The sequence below is a fragment of the Boleophthalmus pectinirostris genome, unplaced genomic scaffold, assembly GCF_026225935.1.
Source record: "Boleophthalmus pectinirostris isolate CB_2022bp ecotype Guang Dong unplaced genomic scaffold, ASM2622593v1 HiC_scaffold_7, whole genome shotgun sequence".
Classification (NCBI taxonomy): Eukaryota; Metazoa; Chordata; class Actinopteri; order Gobiiformes; family Gobiidae; genus Boleophthalmus; species Boleophthalmus pectinirostris.
This window is the reverse complement of record NW_026571473.1, coordinates 38,299,977-38,326,319: the sequence shown is the minus strand read 5'-3', so window position 1 is coordinate 38,326,319 and position 26,343 is coordinate 38,299,977. Positions and strand designations below refer to the sequence as shown.

Below are 26,343 nucleotides of genomic sequence, written 5' to 3'. Positions count from 1 at the left end.
AGACAGAACAGAAAGAAAAGAGAAAGGAGAGAGGACAAAGAGGAGTGAGAGAGGAGAGAGAAAGAGAGAGAACAGAGAGAAGAGAAAGAGGAGAGAGAACAGAGAGAAAGGGAGAGGGGAAAACGAGAGAGAACAGAAAGGAGAGAGAGGAAGAGAGAGAAGAGAGGGGAGAAAGAAACAGAACAGAGAGAAAGAGAGAGAGCAGAGAAGAGAGAAAGAAGAGAGAGAAGAGACTTAATAGAGAACAGAGAAAGAAGAGAAAGAAAAGAAAGAAGAGAAAGAAGAGAGCGAGAGATCAATAACAAGTTTCCACAGCTGAGTAAAAACATGAAGTCTCAATCAAAACTGTACTAAACCCACATGAAGGATTCTCTGTGTTCACCTCCAGCCTCTGCCTCACTGCTCACTTTATTTCAATGAGCAGCTCTTAATGAAACAAGTTTGTTTAAGACGCTGCACTTTAACGCACCATATTTACACCGTCCTGTTTGATCCAGGCCTGTGTGAGAATAAGAAGCAGAACAGAATATTAATTAATAAATCATTGCATTTATATAGTGTCTTTCAAGATCCCCAAAGAGCTTTACAGTTCATTATTCATTCCCTCAACACTCAGTGGGGGTAAACTACTACTGTAGCCACAGCGGCCCTGGGGCAGACTGACGGAAGCGAGGCTGCCAATCTGTGCCACCAGCCCCTCCGACCACCACCATCATTCACGCACACACCACTTTTATACTGGGCAATGTGGGTGAAGTGTCTTGCCTAAGGACACAACAACAGTTTTTGCCACTGGTGCCTCCTGTGGCTCCTGATTTTCCAAGTGGTTTCCCATCCAAGCCTTAACCAGACTCGGCCCTGCTGAGATCTGACGAGATCAGGCTTTGACAAGCCAGTATATCCACAAATAATATTAATAAAAATAAAACAAAAACATGTATAACACATTTTCGACTTTTACTTTCACATAGTAAACAAAGACACAGCACAAACATGAACACTTTTAAAATATAAAGAGCTCAGAAACAGTAGTGCCGTGTGCAGACAGCTGTAACAGTAGTGCCGTGTGCAGAGTTGTAACAGTAGTGCGGTGTGCAGACAGTTGTAACAGTAGTGCCGTGTGCAGACAGCTCTAACAGTAGTGCCGTGTGCAGACAGCTGTAACAGTAGTGCCGTGTGCAGACAGCTGTAACAGTAGTGCCGTGTGCAGAAGTGTAGCAGTAACAGTAGTGCCGTGTGCAGACAGCTGTAACAGTAGTGCCGTGTGCAGAGGTGTAGTTGTAACAGTAGTGCCGTGTGCAGAGCCTCAGCGTTTCCTGGTCTTTTTGGAGCTGGTCTGAGGTTTGGACTCGGGTGGTGTTTTCTTCACAGGAGCAGCTTTAACTGCAGGAGCCAGAGACGAGGAGGACACCGGCTGTTTAAGATCTGTGACAAAAAACAAACAATTTCATTTCGTTTTGATTAATCAATTAGTTGTTTCGAACCAAAATGCTTGTTAAAAAAAAAAAACAAAACAAAAAAAAACACTAGTGTACAATTTTGCCAAAACTCCAGTCTCACCTTCAGTCTCTGGAGACTCCAGGCTGCTCCTGCCCTGCACCTGTCGCTCCAGGTCCTGGATCTTCTGCAGTGCCGTCTGCAGAGCCTCCTCGGCCTTTAGCGCCCTCTGCTGTGAGCTCTGGACCTGCTCCTCTGAAGCACTGACACGACAAATACAGTGTCAGAGTGTGTGTAAAGTGAGAGAAGAAAAGTGACTGCATTATAATGTATCATACGATTTAAACACTGAAATAAAAACACTTACAGCAGTTCTTGTTGTAAAAGTTCCACTGTGTTCAGATCAGTAAAAGCTTTTTGTGCTTCTTCAGTGACTGGAGCCACCACCTGCTCCTCGCTCTGAAACAAAAACACATTCAAATGTATTTAAAATAATCAATTACTGTGTCAAACTAAACTGCTCAGCAAAATCCGCACCACAGTGAGCCGAACTTTGCTCTCTCCCAGTTTGTTCTGAACGATGCTGCGGTCACTGGAGATCAGCTCCACCACAGGACTGTTCTGAACGGATAGCTCCCTCTGCTGGACAATAAAAGGCATTGCTGTTAACTTTGCCCATTTTCTGTATTATTTTGGATTGAAAAAGCTCATGTATTTCAGAGTTTGGGGAAACTTCTGTTAATATAACCATGCACAGTCTATGGAAAAGTTACCTCAGGTTCTTGTTCAGTCGTTTCTTCTTTAGTCTGAAAAACACAAATAAACAATACAAATCAGCTTTGAACAATGTACTCTACTGGTCAAAAGTTTTAGAACACTACACTTTTTCCATTTTTTTCCAGTTTACTGTTGACCAAAATGTATTCTAAACTTTTGATTGATGAAAGTGTCCACCTTTGGCAGATAGAACAGCTGAACACACTCGTGGCTCGTTCTTTTTACAATAGAAATCAAATATTGTTCAGAAAGTTCTTCCCAAGTCTGTTGCAGAAGTTTCCATAAATGTGTGGCACTTGTCGGTTGCTTCACTCTTCTGTCCAGTTCATCCCAAACCAGCTCCATGGGGTTTAAGTCTGGACACTGTGCTGCTGGACACTCCAGGTTTTCAGGCTTTACCATCTTGTTCTTTTTTCCTGAGGTAGTTTTAGCAGAGCTTGAACTTGTCTTTTGTTCTTTTATCTTATTTTTTTTTAGCCTCTGTCTGTTCAGTTTTACCTTTGTTCCATTTCAAGCTCTTCATTGGACTTGCACGACTTGAACTGCAATAAATAACTGGAAAAATTACGGTGTTCTAAAACTTTTGACCGGTAGTGTAATTATAGAAACTACTTCAAGACACTGTTATAAAAACACAATAACAAGGATAACTCACATTTAAAGGGCCCATCTCATGCAAAATCAAGTTTTCTGAGCTTTCTACCTTCTAAGAGTGATGTCTGGGCCTTGTATATGTCGCTGAAGTGGTGTTTAGATTGATTCTGTGTTTTTTTTTAAACAAATTGCCATATTTCTGCCACTCTCCCACATGACAACGAACTAAAGCTGCTACAACGATGACGCGGCAGATACACCTATGACGCGTTTGATGTAGCAGAAAACGCTTCACACCCACTCCACTCCCCCCGCTCCACCACCTCCACCTCCACCCCACATCGTCTGACAATTCCCACATAAACAAAAGTGACAGCATAAGCTCATTGTTCTACACTGCAGTGAACACGATATAATAAGTTTATCTCCTAGTATTTATTAAAACTTTACCAATCAGTAATGTTCAGCTGATGTGGACGCGGTGCTTGAGCTTCGTGCTCCTCAAAGTTCTCGTCCGATTCCGGGTCCAACACATGCGTCTGAACGCGCTGTATCTCCATGATGAATAAAAGTTTATTCCTGCCGCTATCAGGGCGCACGCTAGAGGTGCGCGGATGGGTGACTTTTTCATCCGCAACCGCATCGCAAAACTCATCATCCGCCCGCTATCCATTTGCAACCACAGTTTTTGACCAGTTTTCAAAACCGCACCCGTCCGCCATCCGCTCTGTCTCCTCCCAGTTGCTCCGAGTTCAGAGCTTTTTATTTGAGTAGTGAAACCGCCACCCGCCTGAATTTAATTAAAATATTATTTTTCGTCACGTCATCCGCCTGACCCGCGGTTTAGCCACAGAGTCCGCAGCTGTAACCGCTATCCACGCATCTCTAGCGTACACCTGTCTCCCCCTCCCTCCCTGAGATGGGCGGAGGAAGGGCGGCTCACTCAGAGCCTACGTCACATTTGGAGGGCGGAGCCTGTGCTTTCTCAGGACAGGTGGGGGGAGGAGCAATAGTCGGACTTTCATAGTTCCTGGTCTGTGACGCCTCCAAGAAATCTGTAAGATTTCAGAACTATTGTGTAATGGATGTTCCAAAACCCAAATTGTGCTTGTTTATGTGCAGAAGATACAATGTGAAAAGAGTTATTTTGTATCAGATGGGCCCTTTAACATCGATGTCTAAATATTTTTGCACATAGGCTTGCAAATCAATGATACAAAGGTCTAAATGGAAGACAGTACCAGTGTTTCAACAACCTCTGCTCGTTCCTCTACTTTTTCATGTTTTTCTTGTGCTTCCTGGTTTCCCTGAAAAACATGTATTAAGTATTTAAAAATGCCATCTTAAAACACAGTTCACAGTCAATTTAAAACAGTTTGCAGTGGCCCAAAGTTATTTCTCACTTTCTTAACACATTCTGAGCATTTTAATTATTCAGTTGAAGAGTTTTTGAGCACTTTTCACAACTTCCAGAGAGGAGTTTTTTTTTCACAAGACAGATTTTACTTTACTACACGACAAACACCAGGTACAGTCTTCTTAATAAAATACAATTACATAACAGGTGAGAATCAGTTACCAGTGCGTCCACGTCGTCCTTCTCAGCTCCATCGCTCAAAGTTGTAGTGAGAGTCTCTAAAGGAGCCATTTTTAAACCAACCAGGAGGATTTTCGAGGTGTCCATCCAGTCTGTGCTTTCATTCTATAAACAGAAAACAGGACATTAAATACATTTATACATACCAAATATAAATGTCTTGTGTTACTCAGGGATGTGGTAATATTTTGTTGTGTTACCTCAAGTTTTTTACACTCCATCACCTCCTTCTCAGCCTCTTCTTGCTGACTTGGGTTGCTCAGAATCTGCTCTTCGTGAATCAGCTGACAAGTTCTACCAAAGGAAAAAAGCAACAATAGAATAATTCTATAACATTACTTGAATCTGAAGTATATTCATGAAAGAACAAGTGTGTATGTGCATTGCCTGGTGAAGTATTTGCTGAGCCGCTCCACTCTCTGGGACAGTCGGGCTGCGTCGTCCTCCAGCTGTGAGACTGAGGACTGAGGCCTGTGGTCCCTGTGTGGGTTCCTGTGTGGGTCCCTGTGTGGGTCCCTGTGTGGGTGTGTGGGTCCCTGTGTGGGTCCCTGTGTGGGTCCCTGTGGTGGTTCTGTGTGTTCGGCTCCTTGTCTGGGACCAGGAGGAGGAGCAGGTCCAACATCCAGCGGCTCCGGCCCTCGTGGACACTGGAGATCTGAGAGGGACACATGTATACGGTGTAGACGTTACAACAGTCTGGAAACCTGATTTTCAAACTTGTTCCAGTCTCTCCCAAATCTTTAGTATTTACATGCAGGAGAGTCAACAGGAGGGGGAAAAGTGGTCTGTTATCCCAGGCCCCAAGGTTTTAGGGGCCCAGAATTGGAGCCTCTTCCTATTAATACGTGCATCCCGAATTTCGGACTTCTGGTCATCGCGCAATACACACTGGGAAGGATCCTCTGAAAAAGTGAACATCAAACCACCATGTTTCATTTCCCAGTGGGATGCGTCTATTGTAAAGTCGATCTTTTCAAGTCCTTTGAACCATGTCGCTTTTGTTTCTGGTTCTGATATTGTCATATTTTAGTTTTGGGATTCAGACATCATAATTGTGTGGTTGTTGGATCCTAACAGTGGAAAATGGGCTTCGGAAGTTTGCGAACTCCATAAATGCAAAAGGGAATCAGATGTGTTTGACTGCAAACCTCTGTTCAAACTGTTTCTCTTCCCAACGGAATTGAAAAATAGTGAAAGGTGAAGGCGATGGGCAGGACTGATCCACAGGAAGAACCAAAAAGGAAACATTTGACTGCCTAAGAAATCATCCCGAGTTTGCAGCGAACATTTTGAATGTGGAGCAACAACAAAGCAAAATCCTGTTTGTTAATGTAGAGGGGCAGAAGACAAACAGACTGAGCTGCACTTTCTTGTTCTTGTGGTTTTACAGCAACATCACGTCTTGGTCTCTTTGCAGTGGAAAGTGTTTCTTGGTGAACAGTTGGTGTCTTTTGCTTTGGCGTTGACTTTTTAAATTTGTAACAAAGGTTGAATGAGGGATCAGGATTTTGCCTTGATGGCGCTCCACATACAAAATATTCACTGCAAACTCGGGATGATGATGTATTTTCAGACCCGTGCGCAGCTTTAGAACGGCTTTTTCTAACAGAGAAGTGAAGGAGAGTGGACTTCACAGCTCCCAGTACAAACAATAAGAATATAGTCCCTCGAAGAAAATGATAATGAGTGAATTGTATATTATATTATGCACACCTTTGACTCTGAAATAAAAACAGTTTGAGGCTCACCTCTTGGCTCACAGTTTGGTTCTCCTGGTCGATGAAGCTGCTGAGAAATTCTACAAACGCTTTGACTTTTTCAGCGACGTCTTTTGTCTCTGTGCTGCACAAAAAAATGAATAAATAAATGGGAAACAGTCACCTTTTTATACGGCATGAACAATGTGCAAAAAAAGAAGAATGGAGATATTTACAAATACAAAATTTCGCAAGAGAAATTATGTATAATACTGTAATAGAATTTTAATATGACACACAAACGACATCAGAAAAATTACACAATGCAGCTTTAAGTCATAATTTCAAATGTAGGGTCATTGACGAGCCACTGATTTTTTAAGTTTTGGTTTCATGTAGCTGGACCCAGAATCTTTATAGAGATATTAAAAATAAACCAGGTGAAACTATCTGTATTTTATCTACAAAAATGAATTCTACAGTAGAATTCAAATGTTATTTAAGCTTAAAATGTTTGGGTATGACGTGAACCAATCAGGTTTGAAAAATATAATTAAATATTACACCTTCAAAGTACTCAAAATGGTGCCAGTAAACATGAAGCTGAATGAATTAAACTGTTGAAATAAAAGCATACTCACTACAGTGCAGGTTCGTTGGTCTGGGTCTCTGTTTTCACTCCTAAAATGAGATGTAAGATTTTGTCCATCAGACTTTTCCAAAGAGAGAGCGACTCCTCCAGCTTCTTCAGGTCCAGGGCCAGAGCTTTGTGAGGCTGCTCCTTCAGCTCAGACAGTTTAACGGACCAGGGCTGAATGGAGGCGCACAGGGACTGGAGCTGACTGTGCACTCCTGGAACAAAAACAATACAACTTTAATATAGATAGACTGTACAGAATTTGAACATTTGAAATTATAGATAAGAGTTTAAATATTTATAAAGTTCTGTGATCAGTGTAAAGAAGTGACCACATAATTTTTGGAACTGTCATAATCAGAGGAGGGTTAATATAAGTTTTTCTTCATCCCGCTCCTTTTCAAGAAATGTGCTTTTCTGTTGTTTATAATGTTTATGTGGTATGTGTGTAGTATATATTTATTAGTATTTATGTAGTATATGATTATTGTTTCTCTCTTGGCACAAACTCGAAATAAAAACAAATCAATCAATCAAAAAAAAAAAAAATCCCATTCATTTTTCCCATAGACTTTCTAAGGAAAAAAAAAATTTAAAGTTTGAAAGTTCATGGCTAATCCACTACGTCGTCTCTATCCTGCTGCAAGTCGTGAAATATTCAGCTGAAAACGGTAATCGAGCAGCAGAAAGAAAGTTTAGAGAAACTTGTGAGGGACTGGAGGAAAGCGGGGATGGAGAGCACAGCTTCACGGCAACTGGGTGCGACATGAAACTTTCCTGGACGTCACTGAATGGATGGACAAAGCCTGGACTTCAGTGACACCGAAACCATCCTGTCGGGATTCAGAAAGGCCGGAATAATTCTAACTGGAACTAGAAGAGGAAGAGGAAGCGGTGCTCTGTTTACCTCTGGAGGTGATCAAGTTGTCAGAAGTGACACCGAGGATGAAGAATTGAATGGATTTAGTGATTTGGAGTGAGATGGAGAGTTTGGTAAACTTGTTCTGTTCTATTGATTATGCTCTAGTTATCTGACGTTAACAGTCTGTTGTTCTCTCTTCTATTGTTTTTACTAGAACTTGACTTTCAAGATCAAATGTTGGTTCCTGGTCTCTGATTTTATAAAAAAGTGCGACTTATATATGTTTTTTTTTTCTTCATTACACATTTTTCGGCTGGTGCGACTCCGGAGCAATTTAGAGTCCGAAAATTACGGTATTATTATTTGTACCGTTCTCTCCGGTGATGTGGTCGCTGAGTTTGGTGTTGAGTTCAGATTGGAGGCTCTGGAGCTGGCTCAGGCTGTGGCAGGGCTGAGGCTGAGCTCGGTCCGGAGCCGAGTGTCTCTGGAGCAGCTGCAGGGACAAACCCAACCACTGATCCTGAACCGTGATCAACGCCTCCAGGCTCTCCCTGTGAGCAAACACCCCGTCCCCCTGGAAGACCTCAGCCTGAGAGACCAGGACCTGTCACGAGACGCAGACAAATACTGTGTCAGGAAATGAAAATGAAAATTAAATAGAAAAGGACAAAATGCAGAGGAACAATTTCTCTATGTGGACAATAAAGTGCACCTTACCTTACATAAAAGCTGCATAAAGCAACAATATAAAAACAACCTAACCCATCGTGATTTTTGATTTTTCACAGCATATTTTTATTCTTCTCTTGTTCTTGTATTTCTGAAATTTCACAAAAGGTTCTTGTCTTATTTTTCTAATTTTGAGTCTTACCTCAGACCATGTTTTAAAATCTGCGTTCATTTCTTCCACTGTCGCTCTGGGACATTTTTGACCATGATTCCTACAAAAAATAACACAAAGTTAAAGCTATTTCTGTTATTCAGCAAGTTCTTTTTCCTGTTCATTTCAGTAAAATTTAGTCTTAAAGTTAAAAAGGTGCTCCATGCGAGGTTTCTGGTATCTGGAGATGGAGATGTTAATATTGCTTGCCTAGAATGTTCCACAATATACCAACAAACTTCTCCATGGAAACAATAAAGGTGACACCATTGAAGCAAAAGTGTTTTCAGGCAATAAATAAATGCAGTTTTAGAGAAATTAATATTGTAGTGCAGAATGTTCCAGGTTAATACAAGCAAATACAAAGCGGTTCCCCATCAGAAAAGTTACATAGTGCATCTTTAATGGTGTAAAGTAAAAGTATCTTCTGTCTTACTGCTGGTGTGTGGAGCAGAAGCAGAGCCACTTGCAGATGGCGTCTTGAACGGGGCAGAGGACGTCACACTGACTCTGGTCCCTGCTCCTCAACTGAGACATGAACCTCTGCAGCTCCTGCCTCCACAACCCAGAGCTGTGCGCCAGAGACTTCAGGTCCTCCGAGTCCTGACACACACATACACAAAGAGACTTCAGGTCCTCTGTGTCCTGACACACACATACACAGAGACTTCAGGTCTTCCGAGTCCTGACCTACACACACACACACACACACAAAGAGACTTCAGGTCCTCTGTGTCCTGACACACACATACACAGGGACTTCAGGTCTTCCGAGTCCTGACCTACACACACACACATACACAAAGAGACTTCAGGTCCTCTGTGTCCTGACACACACATACACAAAGAGACTTCAGGTCTTCCGAGTCCTGACACACACATACACAGGGACTTCAGGTCTTCCGAGTCCTGACCTACACACACACACATACACAAAGAGACTTCAGGTCCTCTGTGTCCTGACACACACATACACAAAGAGACTTCAGGTCTTCCGAGTCCTGACACACACATACACAAAGAGACTTCAGGTCTTCCGAGTCCTGACATACACATACACGTACACACACGCACCACGCACACACACAAAGAGACTTCAGGTCCTCCGAGTCCTGACACACACATACACAGACTTCAGGTCCTCTGAAACCTGACATAGACAAAGAGACTTCAGGTCCTCCGAATCCTAAAAGATACACACAAACCTCAGGTCGTCTGAGTCCTAACACACTCACACACACAAAGAGACTTCAGGTCCTTCGAGTCCTGACACACAAGCACAGTCAGTCTACTCACTGATGGGACCAAGTCCTTGTTTTGTCTCAATCAAGTCTCAGTTCTATGGGTCAAGTCCCAAGTCACAAACAGGAAAGTAAAAGTCAAGTTCCGAGTCACAGGCATTCAAAGTCCAAGTCGGGTTCCAAATTTATGTCAATTTTATGAAGTCTAATGACTGTAATGACTCAAGTCTGACTTGAGTCCAAGTCCACATCTCCTGCATGCGTCTCTCTGCATGTTTTGGGTTGATGGAGGTTGGGTTAATGGGAGTAACCAGAGGAAACTCACCAAGACACAGGCAGAACATGTAAACTCACACATAAAAGCCTGGGCGACACAGGAGTCAAACTTGGAACCTTTTTGCTGTGAGGCAAATACCCACAAACACTCAAGCCTCCTCCACCTCATTTATTACTGGTAATAAGTGGACTTCATCTATTCACTTGTAAACTCCTCATTGGGACACCACGTCTGATTCTACTGCAAAATAATCTTCTCCTCCTCACCAGTCTTAGTTTTACCTTTGCGTTTATATAAATGCTGCAGTTCGTCGCTGTTTGGTGCCACGTCTCTTCACTGTTGTGTAACTGACTGACCAACTGCAAGTCCTTCACACTGATCACCTAAAACACAACATAAAAGTGTAAATAAAACTGGCATTTCACAAGGGACCTGGCAGTATCGTGTGGTAAACAAATACTTTTTCTCTTGGCTACACACAGGAAGAGGTTTGTGACTCAGACTAAAGCAGAGGCTGACCCAGAACAGAGTCCAGAGTTGGGTGCACCTTGAGGGCCAGGCTGTAGGTGAAGTGGCTCCACAGGTCTCTCTCCTCGGTCATCTGCAGCAGCTGAGAGCTCAGACGACTGCGCTGGAGTTCATACAGCTCATGGTAACCCTGGACCACTCTGAAACAGGAGAAACACAAAAACATGAAGTAAATACAGAGTCGTATCACTTATGTTTATACTACAGGGTTTAAGCATCAAAGTTTAACTCTCAAAATGATTAAATCCTTGTTTAGTCCTAGTTCAGTCTTGATTAGTCCTGGTCTAGTCCTGGTTTAGTGCCAGTTTAGATATGATGTGTGTAAGTGTGCACAGTGAGTAGTCTGAGTTATTGTGACTGTAGCTGAGATTTAGTTTGGTCTAGTCCTGGTCTAGTCCTGGTCTAGTCCTGGTTGGATTGTGAGGACTTACTCTGGGTTGTAGCGACTTTGGCTGAGGTTTTGTCCTGGTTTAGTCTTGGTTTAGTACTGGTTTAGTCCTGATTTAGTCCTGGTCTAGTCCTGGTCTAGTCCTGATCTAGTCCTGATCTAGTCCTGGTTTAGCCCAGATTTAGACCTGGCTTAGTCTTGGTTTATTTCTGACATGATGTGTGCAAGGTTGGACTGTGATGACTGACTCTAAGTTGTTGTGACTTTGGCTGAGGTTTTGTCCTGGTTTAGATGTAATTTAGAGCTGGTCTAGTCCTGGTCTAGTCCTGGTCTGGTCCTGGTCTAGTCCTGGTCTAGTCCTGGTCTAGTCCTGGTCTGGTCCTGGTCTGGTCCTGGTCTAGTCTTGGTTTAGTTTTGATATGATGTGTGTAAGGTTGGACTGTGAGGACTGACTCTGAGTTGTTTTGACTTTGGCTGAGGTTTTGTCCTGGTTTAGATGTAATTTAGAGCTGGTCTAGTCCTGGTCTGGTCCTGGTCTAGTCCTGGTCTGTCCTGGTCTGATCCTGGTCTGATCCTGGTCTAGTCCTAGTCTAGTCCTGGTTTAGTTTTGATATGACGTGTGTAAGTTTGGACTGTGAGGACTGACTCTGAGTTGTTGTGACTTTGGCTGAGGTTTAGACCTGATTCAATCCTGGTTTAGACCTGGTTTAGACCTGGTTTAGTCCTGGTCCAGTCTTGCTTTAGTCCTGATATGATGTGAGGACTGACTCTGAGTTGTTGTGACTCTGGCTGAGCGCTTCGGACAGCTCGTGTTGGGCTCGCTCGGCCTGCTGGGAAACGAAGGCATCGTGGGCCTTGATTTTGGCCAGTTCTCTGCAAAGAAATACACAAAAACTGTATTAACAAGGTGAGGAATAAAGTCTTCTCACTATTTTCACTATTTCCTGAGTTTGTATTTTGTGTCTCTGTGTCCGTTAGAGGAACACAAACAACATCCAACGTGTGTCATTAGTCGGCCTGTGAAAATAGTGTGACTTTCGGATTCGCTCTGTCGGAAGCGGACTGGGCTTGGATAGAAAAATTTGGCCCGATCGATACTCTGCTCCACAGACCTGACTCTCACGCTCCTGCCCCACCTGCTGAGCTGCTGGATGTTTGTCTTGATGCGGTGGATCTCCACAGTGAGTTGTCGGTCCAAAGCCCTCTGAGCCACAGTCTCAGTGTGAAGAGCCTTGAGGAACCGAGGAACCCGCTCCAGGAGGGACTGGTACTTCTGTCTGAGAAACAAGGCGTCAGACATCAGAGTGAGACATTAAAACAGCAGAAATGAAATGGAAAGTGTAATTTTATTGGTTTTATATATTGTAAAGGTGCACTATATACAGTGACTCTTTTGATAGATAGATGTCAACATAACCAGTATCTTCTTGATTTGCGTGGAGTTTTCTCAACTTTTTGTCAGGAGAGGCAAAAAAGCTACTCTGCCATCTTACAGCGCTTACTGGAAGTCCAGATTTTATTTTAGTTCTATGTTAGAGCTCGGCCCTGGGGCTTAAAGGTTGTATAGAGGATTTTTTTAAGGGAAGTGAAAATACAGTCCTTTTTCAAATGTTGTGCATGCGTGACACCACCTTCCTCCTCCACAGCTCCTCAGTAGAAACATCTCCTCCCGCCTCTTTACTCTAGAAATCACGCTTGTTTACAGTCAGTGCGCGTTCAGAATTACTGTTGAAGTGACCCGTCTAGAAATATTTTAGCGACCGACGCGTCAGTTTTTAGACCCTTCGTCTCTCTGGAAGGAATCTCCAAGAACCACCTCAGTTTGTCTTCGCTCCTTTTCTCCTTCTCTTCTTCTTTCAGCGACCTCGTAAACCGACTTTTTTTTGTGGCGAACTGGTCGTGGATTCTCGTCCGCCGTCGCGACAAACTTTGTGCGAACTGCGAGGAAGCGACAGTTTGAAAAAGCCTCTAAGAACCGCTGCATAAACCACGTAATCCCCACACGCCGACGAGTCAGTTACACTAGAAACGTAGGGAGTTTGATTGACAACAGCCAATAGAAAATGAGGCAGCCTTGTTTCCTATTGGCTGATGATTATCTGGCCTCAACATGTCCACAGTTGATCGATTTTCATTCTTTTTTTTTTTGGTCATCATAATTACAAGGCTGCTGCGTCTCTGTAATGGTATTTTAAACTCTCATTGACAATTTAAAACTGAAAAAAAATCCTCCATACAACCTTTAAGTGAACCGACAGCGTCTCACCTGAGTTTGGCGAGGAGCTGCCCTCTCTCGGCGCAGGCCACACTGACCTGTCGGATCAGCTCATGGAAAACCACGTTGTAGATATTCTGCTCCGTGCGCACCAAGTCCAGCAGGCCCTCAATCTGCAAGAATCCACATTTACCGTTAGAATTCTTTGACTATTCATCGACCGTTACAAACAACACTGTGTAACTCGCTTCCTTCAGCAGTGCGTGTACCTGAGTGACTTCACCGAGTTCTTCACTTGGCTGCTCCACTCCGGCCTTTTCCAACATGTCGTCCATCACACGCATGAGCTGCAGTACCTCCTGTCTGCCACTGGGCTTCCTGCGGACACACAATAAAAACAATAACGATCGACTTTATTTATATAGTGCCTCTCAAGACTCACGAAGCTTTTTACAGTGTTTTAAACTCACAGTGAAGGGAAGACTCGTAGCTTCTGCTCGTCGTCTCGCAGCTGCACGGTGAAGGAGCTTAAAAACAGATAAACAGCAAAAATGTAAACAAAGAAATTAAAAGTTGCCAAAGTTTCATAGTAAATAGTGGAACTCACTCCTCGTACAGCTCCAGGGTCCTCAGTCCTTTGTTTTTCACGATGTGGTACTCCTCTGGGATCAGGCTTTCGGACACGGTCATGTTCTGTTTAAAAGATTAGATTAATTATGATTTTTATTTTATTACAAACATACAGGCTTCCACTCATATTAGACATGACATTGTTCGTAATTATTTAACTGTTCTGTACTTGGCTCTAATGCGAGTCTGTATAGTCACATTTTCTTTGTGTTCTGGTCATTTTTAAACAGCTTTTCTGTATTTTACTTAAACAAATGAACAAATTTATGCTTTTCTTTACTCAGATTCGTCAAAAATAGGGACACCTGGGACATTTTTGGACAAATCTGATGGGACAGTAGACACAGGGTCCAAACCTGGGACTGTCCCGGGGAAACAGGGACGTCTTGATACCCTAATCTCAATATAATATTTGTTAGCTAGTAATGCAACAAAAAATGCATATACTGTATTTCCCACACTATAGGGGCTCTGGATTATAAAGCGCACTGTCATTGAATGGTCTATTTTTGAACTTTTTTCACATATAAACCGCACCGGACTATAAGGCGCATTAAACGGAACACAACAGTTAGATAAGTCAGTCAAATTTTATTTAACGCATTCAGAATAACTCTCAACTTTATTCAGTTGTAAAGTGTAAAAAAATTTTAAAAGTAAAAGTATTCACAATAAGTCTTCATTGTTGAAACAGTTGGGCGATTCCGGCGTCCAGCCCGTCCACATCCCTCTCGTCATTATCCGAGTCAGTGTGGTTACTGTTCCCTGGCAGTTCAGTGATGATTCTGGTCTTGGTGAAAGCTCAGACCACAGTTGATACTGATTCTTAGCCCGGGCGTCCACGATCCGTTGGCAGATCGTGGCGTAAGTGGCTCGGCGCTGTCTCTCTGTCTTGGTGAATGTGTGTTCTCCTTCTCTCATCCACTGCTCCCACGCAGCTAAACGCACTTTCACTTTATAACAGCCTTGAGTTTAAAGTGGGCGTTGTGAGCATGTCTCTTGACAGGTGCATTTTGATATTAAAAGGAATCACAGTATGTATTACCCCTGATGCTCCTGACTACTGGAGCCGTAATGCTGCAAGTGGAGCGGCTTTATAGTTTACTAAAGTCGTACTGTAAGCGTCATTTCATAAGGATTACATATTTCAATATAATTAACAAGTCATAATGATTCATTTGTATTTTTGTTTAAAAAGCAATTTAATATGTTTAAGTGCATGATTTATGTTTGATTCAAAGGAAAGAAAAAACGTATACATGATTTGAACATTGGGGACGCACTAGTGCATATCTGTTGTATTCTCATGTAATTACATGTGAAGAAATGCTGTTCTTGAACTTGTTAACAATAAAGAAAACAGATGGCTGGAGAAACACGGTCGTTTTACCGTGCTGCAACGACATCAAGTTGTAAACGCGTAAGACAGGCTCATTAGTCATCTTTCTTTATGAAGAGGTTAAATTAGTAATAAGGAGAAAACGAGTCAAAGATTAGCCTCTACACGTACTAAGACGCCCCAATAAATTCATATATAAGGCACTCTGGGTTAAAAGGCGCGCAGTCGTTTTTTTATTAAATTAAAGGGTTTTAAGTGCGCCCTATAGTGCAGAAAATACGGTAAGCAAAAAGTTTTACAGTTTGATTTATAATCTGAAGCTTTGACTCTTCAAATAAGCCATAATTATGAATTGTGGTGTCTCTTTGTTCCTAAATTCATGAAGAAAGAAAAAACATAACAGAAGGATGTGTCTAAAAAAAAATTTTATCAAAATGTCTCCAAAATTACAACAAGAATTCACATTAGTACATCTGAAACAACGCTTTTCAGTAATAACAGAGCATGTTCTTGTACCTGTGTGTCTCCGGCCTTTTCTGAAAGTGAAGGCAGAGTGATGGCTTTCCTCTGAGCTGCGTCGCACAGGAACGATATGTCCCTGAACACAGATTCCAGCAGCACATACTCACATATATATACTGTGTACTTTTATACAGGTGTGTATAGTTCACAGCTGTGTCTCTGCCTCGTCTCACCTGCCCGCTCCGCTCACAGACGTGGGCTGCTCCAGAAAGTGCTGGTATTTCTTTCGTCCGAGGGGATGATGCCAAACAGGATCTGGGCGTCGGAAAGTGCTGCCCTAAAGAGAAACCGGGAGAAATATTGTTGATTTCAGGTCAAGTTTCAGGTCAATTCTCCACCCCCTTCCAAGTTGCTCGCCAAAGGATTTCTTTAATTTCTTTAATTAAATGTATTGCGCTCAAAAACTAAAATATGATTAATTACCACTTTAATGTGTCATTTGATGCCTAACTTGTGCACTAATAAATGAATAATGGTTTTGGTTTAATAGGCATCTAACTGTACCTCATCTAAGACTAGAGGAGAGCAAAAATATTGAAATATCGTGTCATTTAATGTGATGATACAATATCGATATCGTGGGCTGCTGTATCGATATATCCCCAAGAGTATTTTGAGGTATAAATCCCGCACACTGTCTTACTTGCAAAATGTGAGATTTATTAGGACATACAGTACAACGTTTTGAATGATAAAGATGGAGGGTGGAATTTTTCTCTGTGTTCTTGGGCTGCTCCCTCTCCACCAACGCACCCATCTCAAGTAACTGTGCAACTTGTGTTAAGTTCTCAGTCTTTTTTTGGTATATTTTACTAAATTATTTTGTTACAGCTAGAGTCTTGGTGCTTGTTCAGATGAAGGAAACTTGTTTACACATTTGACATTTTCACTGTTTTGATGATTAAAATGTTTGTGTTTCATATGAACTTCGCACAAGAAGTGGTTTAACAAACACTTTTAATATCACAGCCATGATTTAGCCTTTATTTTTTTATAGAACCATATCGAATCTATATATATATATATATATATATATATATATATATATATATATATATATATATATACACATATATACATATACATATATACATACATATATATATGTTGTATATATATATATATATATATATCATGTAGAATCATATGCTCACTGTATTGAGATATGTGGCCATCCCGACTTGTCAAACCTGATCCCGTCAGATCTCAGAAGCTAAGCAAGGTTGGGCCTGGTTAGTACTTGGATGGGAGACCACTGGGAATTCCAGGTGTCACAGGGGACGCCAGTGGCAAAAACTGTCGCTGTGTCCTTAGGCAAGACACTTCACCCACATTGCTCAATATGAAAGTGGTGTGTGTGTGAGAGTGATGGTTGTGGTCGGAGGGACCGATGGCGCAGACTGGCAGCCTCTCTTCTGTCAGTCTGCCCCAGGGCAGCTATGGATACAGTATTAGCTTACCACCACTGAGTTGAAGTGAATGAATAATGAAATGTAAAGTGTCTTTGGGTATCTTGAAAGCCGCTGTATAAATGCAATGATTAATTAATTAATAATTAAAGATATGTATCGTATTAGCAACTTCTGAATGATACCCAGCCCTACCTAGGACTTGCCATAGCTATTCTACTTTCTCAGTTTCTCGTTTTATAAAAGGTAGCTCAGCAGAGGAAAAAGGTTGGAGACCTCTGCTCTATAACTAGTCTTTTAAAGTGGGGCAGAGAAAAGATCTTAATCCACAGTTCAAAACTTCACAGAACTTCAGCATGAAAAGTTAACTAATGCAATATGTAAAAAAAATAAGGCCTTAAAATTACATTTGATTATGAACATAAAATATTTTCACTCTGTCATAGTTCATGTTCTGTAGTTGTTGTTTTTGCTTATTTTAATGTAGTTTTTCCCTGTAGTGTTGTGTGCCTTTGGTGTTTTATTTTGACATTAGTCCTGTCTGCTTGTAGTTTGAGTTTTACTTCCTGTGTGTTGATCGATTGCCCTACACCTGTATCTGTCTGCTTATATACCCTGTGTTCTTCTCTGCCCTTTGTTCGTCCATTGTGTTTGTCTTTGTCAGTATCATGTCTGTTGTTTCTATTTTTGGATTTGGTTTCTTCTGTTTTTTTGGATTTGTTACATTAAACAACTGAAGCAGTCCTGCATTTTGGGTCCTCCCGCTGTTTCTACCTGACACTAACATTGCATCTAAATTCATTTGAAACTCCAAAATTTCAGACTGAATCATTTTTTTTCTTTTTCAATCCAGCCTTACAGAGCTTTTTAAAATACTAGGTTGCCTCTTGGATCGAAGCTCTTTTTAAAATGTCCTAATTCTTCTCTGTGTTGCATCTAAACATCCGATGGTTTGACTCAATAAAAAGGTGCACACTGCAGTAGCTTGAATCTGCTTGCACCTCTCCGGTCCTACAGTTACAGCCTGAAAAGTGACACCTTCATTCAAACACATGAGGTGTAGAATGGCTCATAGTTTTTTCAATTTGACCCTCGCCTCCTATAATGACATTCACATGAAAAGTAGTTGTTTTTTTCTGTCTGGGAATAAAGTTGTGTTATACCTCTGACGTTGCAGAATGTGTAAAATGTGTTTTTGGTATTATAAGGTCAATAACAGCGGTTTCCTTGGGTACCTTGCAGTGTCGCTGGTGGGCAGTGGGCATGAGTCCGTTATCTTTGCAGACGGTGGAGGTGAGACTGACCAGTAGCTCCTCTGGGATCACTTCATTATGAACAGACTGAAGCTGCTTTGAGCTCTCCACCAAGGCACAACACTGCACCTCTGCAACAGGAAATGAGAAATACAATGAGAAAATCTGAAGAAAATAATGCTATGTTTTTAAAGTTCAGATCTGTGCAGTAACTTCGTAAGAGCTCCTAGTCTTTGCGGTTTTTACTGACAATTGTCCATGTTGTTGTAAAAAAGGTACATTCTATGGAAGCAGAAAGTTAAAACCATGGAGAGAGATTCACTTGTGCCAATGTGGAAGTACCAAAGGAACGACATCTCTGTGGAAATGGCCCTCCTGGACACATGTTTAGTGCCATTAAAAGTTACATACTCTGGCTTAAAAAAAAGATTGTAAATTATCACAGCCAAATTATTAATTTTGTTAATTTAATACTTATCACTCAAGTAAAAGTAGCGTTGTAGTTCTCAAGACTGGCCTTGGTCTTGAGACTGGCCTCGAGACTGCTTTTTTTTTGTGGTGAGTGATAAAATGGAGACAGATTTATAAAAACATTGATATGTTTGTGCCAAAATAACTGTAAAATACAAATAAATGTCAAAAACTACAACGATGGTCTCGATTTGGTCTCAATGGGCCGTGATCTCGGTCTTGTCTCGGTCTGGGCCTTTAAAAGTTTCGGTTTTAAAGACGCTTGGACTCGGTCTTGTCTCACTCTCAAGGTCTGACACTTGACAAGTGATAAAATTTAGTTAAATTTATAAAAACATTGATATAAATGTGCCAAACTATCTGTAAAACACAAATAAATGTCAAAAACTACAAAGATGGTGTCAATTTGGTCTCGGCTGGCCGTAGTCTTGGTTTTGTCTCAGTCTTGGCCTTTAAAAGTCTCAGTCTTGTCTTGGTCTTAAAGGTGCTTGGACTCGGTCTTGACTCACTCTCGAGATCTGACACTTGACGAGTGATAAAATTGAGTTAAATTTATAAAAACATTTATATATTTGTGCCAAAATAACGGTAAAATACAACTGTCAAAGACTACAACAATGGTCTCGATTTGGTCTTGATGGGCCGTGATCTTGGTCTTGTCTCGGTCTTGAAGGCGCTTGGTCTCAGTCTTGTCTCATTCTCGAGATCTGACACTTGACGAGTGATAAAATTGAGTTAAATTTATAAAAACACTGATATATATGTGCCAAAATAACTGGAAAATACAAATATATGTCAAAAACTACAAAGATGGTCTGGATTTGGTCTCGACAGGCCGTGGTATCGGTCTTGTCTCAGTCTTGTCTCGGTCTTGAAGGTCTGACACTTGACGAGTGATAAAATGGAGACAGATTTATAAAAACATTGATATATTTGTGCCAAAATAACGGTAACATACAAATAAATGTCAAAAACTACAAAGATGGTGTCAATTTGGTCTCGGTCTTGTCTCGGTCTCGTCCTTGTCCAAAATACAAGTTACAAATATTAAATCTGCATTTGTGGATATCAAAACACCTGTACAAACCAGTGACTCATTTGTAAATATTAATGAGACAAAAGTAACCCAATTTTTTAAGCAGCTTTTCTGTATTTTACCTAAACAAGTGACAATTTATGCCTCTCTTTACTGTTGAGAGGTATAAAATTGGTCAAAAATAGAAAAACCTGGGACATTTCTTGTATAAAATTGGACAAATCATTGGTTCTAGATACATCAGCTGAGACAGGGGACACAGGGCTCAAAACTGGGACTGTCCCGGGTAAATCGTCGCGTCACCATGTCTTAAAAGCACAATGTAAGCAGAAGTTCATAAAGTTCAGAGTTAATATAAACCACTCGTTAGCATTAGCATTAGCACGGGTCTTGTTTACGTCGCGACCGTCACCTGCTGCGTCCCGCGGCCGCTCTGCCCGCGCTGAACCCGGGGCTGAATTTGCTCTCACGGCCGTAGACATCCCGGAAGAACCGCGCAGACTTTTACACCGAGTTTGGAGCGAGATGAGGCCGAGGGGAGGAGAGCTCATGTCGCCCCGAAAGTATTTAAACTTCTATAAAAAATAAAATAAAATAAACATGTAAAGTAATTTGCTGTCTCCCCTCTGCTGTGTCTGACCGGACGCGTCGCCATGGAAACGATGTTACGATGTTATCTTATTAAAATAAAAAAATAAATTAAAAAGAAAAAAAAAATAAATAGGATGTAACTTTTTAACCACAAAATAGACCAACACAAAAGTACGTAATTATAACAAAAAAAATAAATAAATAAATAAATAATATAAAAATAAAAAGCCGTATGTTTTTTTTTGTTTTGTTTTGTTTTTTTATTTCAAGTAGAAAACAAAGATATAATGTAAACCTATAGTATATAACATGTATAATAACAGTATGTAGCTTTTTAACCAGAAAATAGACCAGCATAAAAGCACTTCATTATAACTAACTAAAAAAAAAAATAAATAAATAAATTTATTTGTTTAATTCAAGAATTTTTGAATTACAAAGATAGAAAGAATGTAAATATAAAGTATATAACATGCAAAAGAAATATGTAAAGTAATTTGCTGTCTCCTCTTTGCTGTGTCTGAACGGACGCGTCGCCATGGAAACGGTGTTACGGCGATATTAGCTCATTTGCTAAAATAAAAATAAATAAATAAACAGTATGTAATTTTTTAACCACAAAACCAAACCAACATAAAAGCACGACATTATAACAAAAAATTAATTAATTAATTTTATAAAGCCGTATGTTTTTATTAATATTTTTTTTTTATTTCAAGTATTTTTACAAATTACAAAGATAGAATGTAAATCTATAATATATAACATGTATAATAACAGTTAAAGAAATATGTAAAGTAATTTGCTGTCTCCTGTAGCTATGATCTGACCGGACGTGTCGCCATGGAAACGGTGTTACGACGACGTTATCTTATTTGCTAAAATAAAATAATTTTGTTATTATAATGTTTTTATTTCACGTATTTTCAGAATTTCAAAGATAGAATGTAAATCTATAGGTAAATAACATAGAAAGCGAGAAGCAAGGACTACAAGAGATTACAAACAACATGGCATAAAAATAAAAGGTATAAATCGGATAAAACACTTTAAATACCAAAACAAGAAATCATTTGTTTTGGTGCAAGAAATGAAAATATGTGGCAATGTTGGTCCCACTGATAATTTGCTAATTTGTGATCACAGACTGGATAAAATAATAGTAATAATAGTATAAAATTTATATATACAGTCTATGTTTGTGATACAGCAACCAAACCTCCAGCAGATGGCGCCATTGCTCTGATGACGCGCAATTCAATCAATTTCAGTTCAATTCCATCTTTATTAAGAACACATAATATCTGGGTCATAGTAGTATAAAAATAAGAATAAAAAGTGGTGCTAGGTTCATGGGTTTTCCTCTTTACAGCTTCATGGTAAATGGTAAATGGTCACATTTTTCTATAGCGCTTTTCCACCTTCAAGGCACTCAAAGCGCTTTACAACAAGGAACCACTCACCCATTCACACACACATTCATACACCAGTGTACGCAGACACTGTGGGCAAGGTGGGTTAAGTGTCTTGCCCAAGGACACAACAACAGCATTCATCTGTGGGAGGTGGAGTCACACCAGCCAACCTGTGGGTCAGTGGATCTGACCACTCAACCTGTGATTTATTTTTTTTTTTTTTTTTTTTTTATGTCGAGAGCTGGAATCAAACCGCCAACCTTCAGATCAGTGGGTGAATGCTCTACCAACTGAGCTACTGCCCCCTTCATCAATTCAAAGAAAAGAAGTAAAACCTGTCAGCAGAGATATCATAGAGACGAGACCAAAACATACTCAAAAAGAATCAACCTCAGCACTCAGATTCCCACATTTCATAATTTTATTGATGTGAAATAATTTTTTTCTAATTCTACACACATTACAACACATTTTAGATATTATACTGCAATATCTTCTTTAGTGTGCATGATACACTCAATGAAACATATATACAATTTAAATGGGTACAGTCAATATTCACTTGACATGACTCAAATCTGACTCATGTTGAAGTGCATATGACAGGCTGGACTACTCATTTCAGTAAAAGTGTTAACAACTATTATTAAGATTACTTATTTAACTTACTCAAGCAGCAGATATGACGTACGTAGAGGTGATGCCAGAACTTCCATAACACAGACTGTGTTCAGTAGAGTGAGGGCCAGACCTTTACTCGTGCTTTGATCTGCAAAAGGACACATAATATTTGATATTGACATTAAAAAAAATGTAAGTGCCCTGAAAGCCAAGAAAAGTCTGTCTGAGGACTGCAGTTGGCCCCTGAACATGCCTGGTTAAACATACAAACAGTACAAGCTATTTGTAATGGTTGTATTGATCAGAACTGAAGGGGCTGGAGTGTGTGTGCGTTTAGGTGTGTGTGTGTGTGTGTCTGTGTGTGAGTGTGTGTGTGTGTGGTCCACCAGGGGGCGCACTTGTATAAAGTACAGGTACATAGTGCAGGATTATGGACATTGTACTATATTATGAATATATACAAATAATATGTAAAGACTTTGTTCTTGATGTTCTGTCTGCTCAGATAAAGCTTAAATAAATATACAGACTCTTTTAACATTTGTACAGCAGGTTAGTGAGGTTTACATGAAAATAATACAGAAAATGTGTTTTTGTGAAACATGACTGAACAATAAATACTACTGTACGTCCTGAGTCGTTGCCAGGTGTGTGTTGGAACAATCTCCCATGTGAGTTTATTCATTCACACAGTTGTTAAACGTAATAACTGAAGTGTCCAGAGCCAAAGGTCTGAATCAGAAAAAAAGAAACTGAAAACACATGACTGCAAAAGCCCCACAGCTGCAGAGTGACACTTTCAGGTCACTTCTTTTTGTGTGTGTGTGTCATTTGATCATTTGATACAAGGATAAATGACAATGGAAGGGCATCTGACACACAAGAACAAATGGAGGACAGGCGGCCATCTGACACACAGGAAGAAGAGAGGATGAGGAGGAGAACTCTAGGAGAACGGAGTCTGTGGTTGGATCTCGGCAGTGGGGCAGTCAGACTCTCTGGTATTGGACTGTGTTGTGATATTTGTGTCCAGTCCCACAGCTGGGCCGGGCCTGTGAGACTGCTCTAGTACTGGACTGTATTGTGTTATTTGTGTCGGCCAAGTTGGGCCCCTGGGGACAGACAGAGGGGCTCCTCCGGTCGGGTCCTGGCAGCGGGACAGTGGGACTGACAGAGTGATAATTACTGGTGTCAGAGTGTCAGCCTGATGAACCTGCTCTGTCCTGGATCAGCTTACACAAGACAACCAGGGATCACTGTACTCCGCTGGGACAGAGGGAGGACAGAGAGAGAGAGAGAGAGAGAGAGAGAGAGAGAGAGAGAGAGAGAGAGAGGGAAGGAGGGGGGAGGAGAGAGGAGGAAGTGAGCATAGGCACAAATAGGAAGTGATCGTAGGGGCGCTTCCGGCTCCAATTGACTTCACATTTTGTAATTTTGGTCTTTATATAAAGTAAAATAAAGACGTAAAGAGAGACATGGAGACACATGGAGAGATAGAGACATAGAGAGAAACATAGAGTCGTAGAGAGAGACATAGAGGGAGTGATAGAGAGACAGATAGGCATATCTGAAGACAGAGAGAGAGAGAGAGAGACATAGAGCAAAACATAGAGAGAAACAGAGCGAGACACAGAGAGAAAAATAAAGAGAGACAAAGAGAGAAACATAGAGAGAAACCTAGAGAGAGCCATAGAGAGAGACCCAGAGCGAGAAAACCATAGTGAGAGACATAGAGAAAGACATAGAGAGAGAGAAGAGAGAGACATAGAGAGAAACATTGAGAGAGAGAGAGAGAGAGAGAGAGAGACATAAAGAGAAAGATAGAGAGAGATATAGAGAGAAACATAGAGACAGAGAGAAACATAAAGAGACATAGAGAGACACATAGAGAGACATAGAGAGAGAAACATAGAGAGACATAGAGACATAGAGAGAAACATAGAGACAGAGAGAAACATAAAGAGACATAGAGAGAAACAGAGAGAAACATAGAGAGACATAGAGAGACACATAGAGAGACATAGAGATATGGAGAGAGAGAAACATAGAGAACATAGAGACATAGAGAGAAACATAGAGACAGAGAGAAACATAGAGAGACACAGAGAGAGAAACATAGAGAGAAACATAGAGACATAGAGAGACACTGAAAGATATAAACATAGAGAGAGACACAGAGTAAAAAACAGATAGAGAGACATAGAGAGAAAAATAAAGAAAGAAACAGGGAGAGAAAAACAGATAGAGAGACATAGAGAGACGCTGAGAGATATAAACATAGAGAGAGACATAGAGTAAAAAAAATAGAGAGCGAGAGACACAGAGAGAAAAATAAAGAAACAGAGAGAGAAGCATAGAGACATAGAGTGAGACATTACGAGGTATAGATATAGAGAGATAGATAGACATAGAGAGAGACATAGAGAGAAACGTAGAGAGAAAAAGATAGAGGAAAAGAGAGGTATAGACATAGAGTAAGACATTAAGAGGTGTAGATAGAGAGATAGAGACAGAGAGAGAGACACGAACAGGTATAAACATAGAGAGATAGAACCAGAGAGACAGAGACATAGAGACAGAGACATAAAGACATAGAGAGAGAGACACTGGAGCAGATCTGATTTCATTTGGAGCATAACTTTCTATTGGCGTTTTAATAAGTGCTCTCAGATGACAGTTACGTAACCTGAAGTATGATTATGTAAGACCTAATAATACTATCATCATAAAGGGATCAGCGGACAAACCGGTCTGACGGGGGAATCCTCAGTACTACCTCAGTACTACATCAGTACTGCATCAATACTGCACAGGGCCACAGACCTCTCATCACTCATACTAAAAGACAAACACACATTTATCTCTCTGGTTTTACTGACGTGTGTAGATATTCATTTTAGATTCACCTTTTCTACCTTGAACCACTCCCTGAGCAGTGAAAGATTACAGCGTCTCATAAGATTTAGACTTAAGGCCGTCACACACTACAGGATTTACCGGTCTTAAATAATTTTTAAATGTGCGACGAAAAGCACAAACACACCGCAGACACAAGGAGGATCTTATGAAATTTTAAATCTCTGATCACAAAGACTGTAGAAGGATCTGTCTGCGGACACCAGGATATAAAGTTATGAGCAAGGTCTTGTCAGCTGTTTCCTGTCGACAGTAATGCGGGGCGTACGACAAAATCACAGGGTTTAAAAGTTCACAGCTCACAGTTCATGCTCTCAAACTGAACGAACTAGAACGGGATTTCAAACAGGTCTGATTTTCTTGCGACCTACAACTGTCGATCGGGAGCTGGTCCTGAGGTATTAATCGGGTTCTCGTTACCCCATGCATACTACATGAAGCACGACACATGATGAAGCCAAAAGTCGGCCCGATCAAAAAAAAACAAAAACAAAACAGTAACACGAGTAAAAAATTGGCTCAGTAAGGGCCAAAAATCCCACAGGCTTAAAACTCGCTTTGAGACTCTTAAGGTCCATGTCAAAAAATGCCCTGGACGCCTCTGTTTGGACATCTTTGCATTGGAGTTTAGACTCTTTAGACAACTACGGCGTATATATATATATATGTGTACTCTGCTAATGACACTGGATCAGTCCTGGTCTAGTCCTGGTCTAGTCCTGGTCCAGTCCTGGTCCAGTTCTGGCGATCGGCTCAGTGACTGCGGCGTGTATAAATATTTATACTGCACCAATGACACGCTGACACTGGTTTAGTCCTGCTTCAGTCCTGGTTTAGTCCTAATACAATCATGGTTCAGTCCTGGTCTAGTCCTGGTCCAGTCCTGATCTAGTCCTGGTCTAGTCCTGGTCCAGTTCTGGCGATCAGCTCGGCGACTGCGGCGTGTATATATATTTATACTGCATTAATGATACACTGACACCGGTTTAGTCCTGTTTTAGTCCTGTTTT

General features: G+C 40.9%; 1 protein-coding gene and 1 pseudogene across 1 annotated transcript; one reads left to right on the top strand and one right to left on the bottom strand.

The window, feature by feature from the left end:
- Positions 1–1,101: 1,101 nt before the first annotated feature.
- On the bottom strand, positions 1,102–20,402 carry axdnd1 (axonemal dynein light chain domain containing 1). Its single transcript, XM_055165258.1, has 26 exons — positions 20,203–20,402; positions 18,266–18,414; positions 15,795–15,898; positions 15,616–15,697; positions 13,738–13,823; positions 13,601–13,657; positions 13,400–13,508; positions 13,182–13,303; positions 12,052–12,192; positions 11,684–11,788; positions 10,547–10,667; positions 10,281–10,382; positions 8,918–9,084; positions 8,473–8,542; positions 7,971–8,205; positions 6,744–6,954; positions 6,154–6,247; positions 4,774–5,060; positions 4,606–4,699; positions 4,388–4,510; positions 4,050–4,115; positions 2,211–2,243; positions 1,975–2,079; positions 1,805–1,896; positions 1,561–1,700; positions 1,102–1,425 (listed from the first exon to the last, which is right to left on the bottom strand). The coding sequence occupies exons 1-26, from the start codon at positions 20,339–20,341 to the stop codon at positions 1,307–1,309; spliced, it is 3,153 nt and encodes a 1,050-aa protein (XP_055021233.1). The 5' UTR covers positions 20,342–20,402; the 3' UTR covers positions 1,102–1,306.
- Positions 16,785–16,901, top strand: LOC129412195 (5S ribosomal RNA; annotated as a pseudogene).
- Positions 20,403–26,343: the final 5,941 nt, after the last annotated feature.